General features: G+C 43.2%; 1 protein-coding gene across 1 annotated transcript; it reads left to right on the top strand.

Moving 5' to 3' along the window:
- The first annotated feature begins 3,016 nt into the window (after positions 1–3,016).
- On the top strand, positions 3,017–4,722 carry LOC146500142 (olfactory receptor 10J5-like). The gene has a single exon (XM_085136574.1). It carries the CDS (start codon positions 3,736–3,738, stop codon positions 4,720–4,722), a length of 987 nt encoding a protein of 328 aa, XP_084992700.1. The 5' UTR covers positions 3,017–3,735.
- Positions 4,723–10,429: the final 5,707 nt, after the last annotated feature.

Genomic DNA, 10,429 nt, shown 5'->3' on the forward strand with positions numbered 1-10,429 from the left:
CACAAAATACAAAACATGCAATATAAAAAATAAATAAGCACAATTCACATTAAAACACAACAAAGTAAAACAACATCCGTCCTTCCCTGGATGACATACGTTTTAATTTTTTCAGAACTCTCTCAGTCAGAACATGCTATATCATGTTTAGGTGGAAAGTAGCGAGCTAACTTAATGCTAATTTCTAACTCTGTTAAATTTAATAAATTCTGTTCTCATGAATACCTGGATGTTAAATGTAATTGTTACACTTTGTAAAACAAAACACTCATTTTATTAAAGATGAAATAATTTAGACAGTTTTTAACTCTCAGTGATGCTGCAGTGTTCATTTGACTTTGAGACCTGACTTGGATTTGGAGTTTTGGACCCGTGCTAAGACATTTTTTCACAGATTTTTGAGCACTGTGTACCACATAAAATTGGTTCAAGGTCAGTATGTCTAGACAATAATTCTGATGGCAAAAGAACCAAACGGGACAGGCAAAAAAAAAAGAAAAAAAGAAGAAATGAGCAGTGCCGCCCCTGAGCCATGGAGAGCAGGAAAGACGCCGGGGCAGGAGTGCTGGAAGTGCAGTTAACCGGGACACCTGAGGAGGGACTTTCCCCTGATGGAAGTGGGGCAGGTGTTCCGCGTCGCCGGTGCCCCAGCACCCTCTCCCGGTCCAGGAGGGACGGTACAGCATTCTGGTAAGGACTCGAGGGGGTATACACCATGCTTTGGTGGACACGGGCTGTACGCAGACCCTCGTGCACCAAAGCTTGGTTCGCCCGGGGCATTGCTGGAGGCAGAATGGGTGGAGGTGAAGTGTGTTCATGGTGATGTTCACAGGTATCCCATAGTGCCGCTGTTATTAAAGTATAAGGGCAAAACGCATAGAGTGACGGCTGCAGTTAGCCCGCGCCTGTCGCATCCCCTAATTGTGGGCCCGAATTGGCCGGGGTTTCATCATCTGTTAGGGCAGTATGCGGGGATGCGATCACGACCGTTAGTAGCGTGTAGTGTCTGCTCGGCGCTCAGCGGTGATGCAGGGTCGTCCAACACTGACTCCGGGGAGGGGGAGACGGCGGGTCCTTCAGGTCATCTCCCGAGCCGGAATCCCGAAAGAGATACTGACTGACCAGGGCACGTCGTTCATGTCTCGCACACTGCGGGAACTGTACGAATTACTGGGCATTAAATCTATTCGGACCAGCGTCTACCACCCTCAGACGGATGGGCTGGTGGAGCGGCTGAATAAGACTTTAAAGTCCATGATTTGTAAGTTCATTACCGAGGATGAACGCAATTGGTATTGCTGGCTAGACCCTCTGTTATTTGCAGTGCGGGAGGTGCCCCAGGCCTCCACGGGATTTTCTCCCTTTGAACTGCTGTTCGTCAGGAAGCCGCGTCGGGTGCTCAACCTGATTAAAGAAAGCTGGGAGGAAGGTCCGAGCCCCGCCAAGAATGAGATTCAGTACGTGTTGGACCTGAGAGCAAAACTCCACACTTGGGAGGTTGTCACGGGAGAATTCTCTCCAGGCTCAGCAGCGTCAGAAACGCCTGTATGACAGAGGGGCTAGACTCAGGCAATTTTCACCGGGAGACGAAGTGCTTGTATTGCTCCCTTCTTCCAGCTCAAAGTTGCTCGCCAAGTGGCAAGGACCCTTTGTGGTCACACGGCGAGTTGGGGACATTGACTATGAGGTCGCTCGGTCGGACAGGGGAGGGGCCACACAGATTTATCACCTCAATCTCCTTAAAGCGTGGAGAGAGGCTGAAACCGCTTTTCTGGTAAGCCTGGTTAAGGAGAGAGATGAGTTGGGGCCGGAGGTACCAAATTCCATCATACCCGCCTCCCTCCCTTGTGATGACCATCTCACACAGGCCCAGAGAGCGGACGTTGTCGCGTTACAACAGCGTTTTGCTGATGTGTTCTCCCCCCTGCCCGGCCGAACGTCTCTCATTGAGCATCATTTTGAAACGCAGCCTGGCGTGATGGTGCGTTCACGGCCCTACAGGCTTCCTGAGCATAAACGGCAAATTGTTCAGAGGGAATTGGCTGAAATGCTGAAAATGGGAGTGATAGAAGAGTCACACAGCGCCTGGTGTAGCCCCATCGTTCTTGTGGTGAAGAAGGATGGGTCTATACGGTTCTGTGTCAACTATCGCAAGGTGAATGAAGTGAATGCTTTGATGCTTATCACATGCCCCGGGTCGACGAGCTCCTGGATCGGTTGGGCACGGCCCGTTTTTTCACGACACTGGATTTAACCAAGGGCTACTGGCAGATTCCCTTGTCTGCCAAGTCCAAGGAGAAAACGGCCTTCTCCACTCACGGCAAACCTGAAGAAGTGTGCGGTTGGACGGAGGGAGGTACAGTATCTGGGGTACCACTTGGGGGGCGGGCAGGTGCGCCCACAGGTGGAGAGGACGGCAGCTATCGCATCCTGCCCGCGCCCCAAGACTAAAAAGGAGGTGAGACAGTTTCTGGGGCTGGCAGGTTACTACCGCTGTTTCGTGCCGGGGTTTGCGCAGCTGACCAGCCCCTTGACCGATCTCACCCGAAAGGGTGCTCCAGATCTGGTTCAGTGGATGGGGCCGTGCCAGGCGGCGTTTGTGCAGGTGAAAAAAGTCTCTCTGTGGGGAGCCGCTGCTTCACACTCCTAACTTTTCCCTTCCTTTTGTTCTGCAGACTGACGCCTCGAACATAGGGCTTGGGGCCGTTTTGTCCCAGCAGGTAAGGGGGGCCGACCGTCCCATTCTTTACATCAGCCGGAAGCTGGCAGAGCATGAATGACGGTACAGCACCGTGGAGAAGAAGTGCTTGGCTATCCAGTGGGCGGTCGACTACCTTTGCTATTACCTCCTGGGGCGCTCATTCACAATCTGCTTGGTATCTGGCTTTACAGCCCTTTAAGTTCAAGGTGGTCCATAGGCCAGGGGCGCAGATGGCTGTGGCCGATTTCCTCTCTCGCTCGTGGGGGGTGGGATAAAGTTCGGCCGGACGGCTCCCCGGCCTTAGTGGGACGGTGGGGGTGTGTGGCGGAGGTGTGGTCCCGGGCGCGCCTGCAAGGGAGGAGTGGTGCAGTGAGCTCAACGGGGCGGTGCTGGAGATGCAGGTAAGAACAGCTGATGGCATTTGGACTGATGATGGTTTCCTTCCCCTTTTTTAGTGAGACGGGAGAGGAGCGGAGGGGAAGCTGGGAATCAGCTGAGACGGGAGCTGTCAGACTGTGGACTGTCATAACAAATGAAAACTAAAAATAAACATGGCATCTGGCGACAAACAACTGTGCGTGTGTGTACGTGTGTGAAGTGCATTTCACACTGTCCTTCATGGCCTAGGCTCAGAATATATACTAGAAGTGCTTCTCCTGTACCAGCAAGCACTTTGGTTATGGAAAGTTATCTACAAATAATAATAATAATAATGATATTTTATTATTATTTTATCTGCACTACTAAGTCTACCCACCTCTGTATGAGGTATGATGTATGATGATAGATCATACAGACAAAAATATCAACTGATAAAGTTTGGTGAAGTTGTTTACATGTTCTTGAAGAACTTAATGAGTCCCATTGAGAATGGGAAGTTTTCTGATAAAACAAAGCCACAGAGCCAATTACTTCTTAGTTCGGTGCTGGAAAAGTATTACTACATTACATTAAGACTTGTCTTTTCATTTGTTTTTTAATGAATACCATTCATGTCATCTAGTTGTATAGTAAATAACATTTTTGTTCATTGAATGGATGTTGAATTAAATGTAACATTGTTTACTCTAGGTGGGTTTGCAGAATTGCACAAATACAGATGTCTTTATTTTGTGGTCATATTTACACTTTATATTCTGATACTCTACTTTAATTCCACTATAGTGTACCTTATCTGGACTCACAAAAACCTTCATGAGCCAATGTACATATTTATTGCAGCTTTGTTAATCAACTCTGTTCTTTACAGCATGATTATCTATCCAAAGCTCTTATCTGATGTTTTGTCTGAAAAACAGATGATATCATATCCACTCTGTCTTTTCCAAGGTTTATCATATTACACCTCGGTTTGTTCAGAATTTTTACTGTTGGCAGCAATGGCATATGACAGGTATGTGTCTATATGTAAACCCCTGCAATATCCAGTTATTATGAATAGAATAACTATATATGTATGTCTGATTTTAGCTTGGCTTATACCTGCTTTTGAAACCTCAGTACTGGGTGTGTTGTATTCGAATGTCAAACTCTGTAGCTTTACTCTGACAGGAATTTTTTGTAACAATTCACTTTACAAGCTTCAGTGTGTGCCCTCGGTCGCAATATCTATATATGGTATGGTCATGTTGATAAACTTTGTCTTTCTACCTTTGCTTTTCATACTTTTTACATACATCAGTATTCTTAGAATATCTTACCATTGTAGTAGAGAAGTGAGGAAAAAAGCTGTAAAGACATGTTTACCCCACCTGCTGGTGTTAATCAACTTTTCATGTTTTATTTTCCTTGATATAATTATAGTTCGACTGGATTCTGATCTATCCAAAACTCTTCGTTTGACATTGACGTTTCAGTCAATTGTATTCCATCCTCTTTTAAATCCAATCATATATGGACTCAAAATGAATGAAATTTTCAAACATATCAAAATATTGTTGTCAAGTTTAATAACACTGTTATTACTGCCCTATTATAAAATGTATGGCATATCATTTGCAATTGTAATGCAAACTAGATAATGGACTACCTTTTCTCCGATTTTACATACTTGACAGAGGAAAAGAGATCAAATTTACAGAAATGTCATGACATTTCTGTAAATGTTGATTTCTGTTCTTCTATTGATGACAACATAATGGTCATAGAACACAGACAAACAATTTCTTAAACTGTTTCTGGTAATGTTTAAATTCTAAACAGCTTATATGCCTGCATTTCACATTTCCCTTCTTTATTATAATAGATTATTATTTACTATTGTATATTCAAATAAAAATAATTTAGTAGAATGAATCAATTAGTAGAAGTCTCTCTTTGATGCTGACAAGCATGTGAATATTCATCACAGTGTCTTCTGTTTTCTCAGTTATATATATTTATGCAGCTAAATAAGGTAATTAAAATTTACACTTCTCTGGGTAAAAAATTAGATTTTTCTGTTGATCCTATCATCAGAACATTTTGAAGCCTTTAATTTGTCCATTGTTGCGAAATCAGTTTTACCCCTGTTCTTTAATTCGTCGAAACTTCCAGAGACGGCACCGGAACTCAGTAGTCATTTTCACAAAACTTTTATTCATCTTTATTCATCTTCATTTAAGCATGCACTTCTAGAAGGGAAGACGAGGCCGGTGTGTCCCTCTGCAAAATCTTCACCCCTTTGTTAGTTAGAGCCAGCTTTATAGAGGCGACCCCATCATAAAATCCCCCTACGGTGTGCTGCAAACTCTGTGTCTGTGTCTATGTGAGTGCTCGTGTGTGACTGTGTACGCATACCTGTATGTATGTGTGTGCATGTAAGTGAGTGTGCGTGACAGTTAAAACACTGTGGGTGTAGGTGACTCCCTAGAGGTCATAAAAAACCCATTTCCCTTCCAGACTACAGTTATCCAGGTCAAATGTTGAGACCCCCACCCAAACATTCTCTGGGGAATTTCCTCTCAGGATTAACTCCTCTCTGTTTTACTTTCACAGTTCAACTGGGGAGGGTCTCCTATACTCTGCTCCTAAATTCAGGACACCATCAGGCCTTTATTACATTGAGGGCAGTGTCAATGTCTCTACAATAATTCTAGATTCTATGTTAACACATTTCTAAACTCTAAATCAGCTAAACATTTCTACAAATCCCCCTTTTTATCTGCCCTATGGCAGATAAAACTACACTAAATCTTTCACCATAATGTTTTCATACTGTGACTCCCCATTTCACAAAAGTGGCATCATGATGTCTGCCTTTGTATCAGATTCTCCCACAGCACGATTGATGAGTCTTACGAACAAGGCTCTGATACAAGGCACACAACAACACCCACATGTCACTAACACTGCAATAAAAACAAACAAAGAAACCATAATTGACATAATGAAACCTTTTCATTGCCCAAAGACAGAGGTCCTCCACGCTTCCAGCGGGTTATCCACTCCCGAATGCTCATACATTGTGATGGACAACGTTCTCAGACCTTCCAGCGCTCGGGTCACAAAGCCATCGGAAGCTATATTATTTGGAATACAAGTACAATACATATCCCCAAACATCGCGCAAACGCCCCCTTTTTCTCCCAACAACATATCTAACGCCATCCGATTTTGTACTGCCATTAAAGATGTTGGACCCAACTGTTCAGCAAGCCCTTACATTTAATGACAGCACAAAGATCAAATGTATTCGAGATTGTGGACCCTTTAACGTAGTCCAACTCTATACCGCCATAATAATCAAAACACTCATCTGATTGACCTGTTTCACTACGTTTGGTTCGCTTCACCGTGGCCTGTGATGGTGGAGTCGCTGGAATGGACTCAGATCTGTCTCTGGGCAATTCACTTTTTAAAAAATCCCAGTTACAATTACAACAGTCACACCTGACACTACCGTTTCTCTCCAATTCCCCCTCAACCAGCCTAGAGAAGGTGACATGAATTAAATGTAGATGAAAGGCTCGTCTGTTTACATCTCTCCCTCACAGAAGGCTTCTCTGCAGAGCATCAAATCTGTATGGCAAAGTGACACACTTTAGGTGATCTTCATCCTTGGGAAAAGTGGTGTCAACTATTTCCCAGTCTCCTAGTATTTGTGCTTCACACAGAAACACAATTCCATGGCTGGACTTCCTCTGCGCTGTCACTTTTGGAGCTTGGCACGCTCTCTCCATCCCTCGAGTTGTCACGTCCAACGCTGCTGAAGATTTAAGGCAGAGCACGTCGTACACCTTAGTTGTCTTCCTCAATGTCAACGATGAATCTCTCATTTTATTTAAAATCTTGCTGTGGGAAGTCTCCTCTTGATCTCCTGGAAGCTCAGTAGCACAGCTCTCTGTGTGATGTCTGCTGTGCTGAAGATGATCTCTGATCCTCCTGAAGCCTCTCCCCTGGCCTCAGCTCCCATCTTGTGGACGACCCTCTCAGCCACTCCTTCTCGTCATGGCACCTCACGACATCTACAGATTAAAAATAACACTCCTCTCCCCACATGGCTTTCACCATGTGTCAACTCCCCAATGAGACATGTACAAGAATGTTGCACATTCTCTTTAAAACAATCTCCAGGGTTTCCCACTTGGAGCAGCCATACTCCAACCTGTAACCCTGTGTAAAAACATTAATCAGCAGTTACATGTTCAGCTTATTTAACTCCCAGCTCCACCTGGAGCCTGTATCCTGGAAGACAAATCTGTTAAATCAAACTTCACATTTGCAACCAACTGTAGATCATAAGAGTGATAAAGTATTCAGCATAAAAGACAAGTATCATGTGCAGGTTTTCTCCAATCAATAAATCACTATTATCACCATAATTTGTCCCAAATCATGAATCGTCCCAATTTATTCCACAATTTAATCTGTGACTTCCCTTAAGCAATGTCACTCCACCCATTTTATCACTATGAGCTCAGTAGTGGCCAGCTAATGAGCTCATATTCAACTATTCCATAAACACTGCATCTTATTTGTTTCCTCATGTCACTTGTCTGTTTTCTGCTGAATGCTCTACATCCACTCTTAAAGAAAAACAAACATTAGGAGCACACATGGATCATCCTGGTGGGCAGACGTCAGCCATCCACATTCCAGAGGTGCCGTAAAAGGCCATAAAATTAAGCCTGCTGTAAAAGGAATGACACTGGATTCAACACAGGAAATTTCTCACGTTATTCACATCGTCAAAGTAACCTTCAACATTTTCCCAACAACACTGTGTAACAGCATCACCAACTCATAACCTGTAGTAGAGAAACAAACATCAACCAATTGTTCTGTTATAACTCACATCATCAAATCACATGAAGAACTGTAATGCTGTAGAAAAGAGAATGTAAATGTTAGCGCCGCGCAGATGTGTACACACTTTCTCACAGTAATCTCTGTGAGCAACACAAGCCCATGAATAACACACCCCTGGTAGATTCACAAACACAGAAAGTGGCATTTACAAGTTAAAACGGTACAGCCAAAGCTCACGCAACCTCAGATGTTGCTGTCATCTTTCTGCTCCTGTAAAAAGAAACACATAAATTCATCCACCCTTTTGTCCTATCTAGGTGGAGGTTAACTTTGAGTCGTGGTCAGGTCTTGTCAGCTTTTACCAGTCAGTCAGTTTGTTTTTATTTCCATTCATTCATTCATCCATTCTTTCTTTCTTTGCTGATAGTGGAAACTATCGCCGCATTTGATTTCCACCCTCAGCAAAATGACGTCATTTCAAAAAGAAAAAAGAAGAACTTTAGGTCGGATTACCTCGCTGAATCCTTTTTAGGCAGGGACTCTCATTTTCTAATTGTCCCAAATAAGTGGCTTTCTCCAGAGCCCATTTTAATGTGGAGAAACTCACTTGCAACAATTTTCTCGACGACGTGTACCACTTTTAATTCCCGACGTGCAGATCTGCTTAAAGAAAAGAAATTCACAAACAGAAATCAGTGCACTGTTCAAAAATAAAAATGAAATGAAAAATAACAGATAAAACTGAAAAACAAAAGTAAATAAAAATACAGAAGCCCGGTCTTGGGACTTGTCACAGAATATTCTTTCTCTTATAGGTGAGAAAACACCAAATCTAAAACTTGGTGCCATGGTAAAACTTTCCCCATAGTTCAGAAACAAAAACAAAACAAAACAAAAACAAAAAATCTGCTAGTTTCACTCATTTAAACTCGGGCTGCAGGATTCTGTTAACCCCTGCTATCATGTTCCCCAAAATAATACTGATTCCGTCGTCTATGTATCACTTCTCAACCCACTCAATAAACCAGACAGGATGATAGTAACAGTATTGCCTACTTAAAATTGTGTTTGATCCTAATGAGCTTCATTACGTGTGTGTGTGTGTGTGTGTGTGTGTGTGTTTATGTTAGTCGGGTTAATACATTTTCTATTTCTATGTATCCTTTTATGTACCTTCCCCCTTTTTTCTGAAACAAAACTCCGTTCACTCCAAATTTTGTTTTAGAATCATCTAAATGAAAAACTCTGTCATAGTCAGGCGCAGCTAAACCCCAAATGCTTGCAGGTTACCATCGGCAACCACGCTCTGTGTTGTTAACCCCTTCTAAAAATACCCTCTTTGGATGTGTGCGACTTTGTGTATGATTTTGTGTTATCTCTAGTGCATATTATGTGCATGTGTGGTGTCACTTTCCATTTTTCCTAACAGTACTTTTGCATACCTCAGTGCTTGTCTTCCTCCCCCTTTTGTGGTGGTCTGGACACTGTGTCAATCATCCACTTCCAGGCAGTCGTTTGTCTCCCCGGATTCCTTAACCCAATTTGATTCCCCAAACTAAAACAGCAGCCTCAGTCCTCTTCTGCTCCTTTCTCTCCGTTCTTCTCTCCTACTTTTCTGTCCAATGGCAGTCAGTTCTCTTCAGCTTTGTCCCGTGTATCTCTTTGTCCCACTGTCTCTTTCATTGCCATCTCGCTCCAAACATGGCAAATGTCAAACTCAGACAGTCTTCTCAAAGGTCCTTCACACACAGTGAGGTTGCAGCTTGCTGGAAACGCATCTCCATCCATCCAATCTAGATGGTGGATCTTCTCTTTCTGATGTCGTTTGCCCATAGTGCTGCTGGACCTCTCTGCTCAGAACTCTGGTATTGTCTCTTGGACTGCTGTCCACTGTTGATGTTCATGCTCGTGCTTCTGGAACTGCACTCTGTGTCTTCAGGGAGAGATTAGCTTCCTTGGAGCTTGCTTGTTCAGGATGAGGACGGGAAGCTGCAAAACAATTCAGCCAAAAATTCTGGCTGGGTGTTTCTATTTTTTTTTAATTTTTCTAATGATTTTAACCTATAATTTTCTTCCGACTGCTGCCCGCGGAGAATTGATCCAGGTCCGTTCCCCACCTGTAAACGACAGACTGAGAGACTTTCATTATTCAGTGTGACTCCAGATGTTTTAATCACTCCTAAAGCAACACATCTCTACTTATTTTGTTTTGAACTCTACTGACTTTAAACCCCAAAAATGAAATTTTTATTTGATCTTAACCGCAAACACAAAAAATCTTCTTGATGTTGTTATTAATTCTTTTCATCCACAACACTCCAAATTATGTTTTTGTTTTGTGTCCAGCAGGGGAAGAAGGTGACCTGCAGTGTCACTGCTTCCCCCAGTTGGAGACAATTTCCCACTCACACTTCCACACTTTTTATTTTCTTTGTTTTCATCATTTTCTCTCTCTCTCTCTCTCTTTTTTTTTTTTACCCCATTGCTTTACACCCACAC

This window comes from Neolamprologus multifasciatus, chromosome 16, assembly GCF_963576455.1.
Source record: "Neolamprologus multifasciatus chromosome 16, fNeoMul1.2, whole genome shotgun sequence".
Lineage (NCBI taxonomy): Eukaryota > Metazoa > Chordata > Actinopteri > Cichliformes > Cichlidae > Neolamprologus > Neolamprologus multifasciatus.

Excerpts from the sequence above, each read along its gene's own strand:
- LOC146500142 (XM_085136574.1), top strand. The coding sequence starts at position 3,736 with ATGGATGTTGAATTAAATGTAACATTGTTTACTCTAGGTGGGTTTGCA.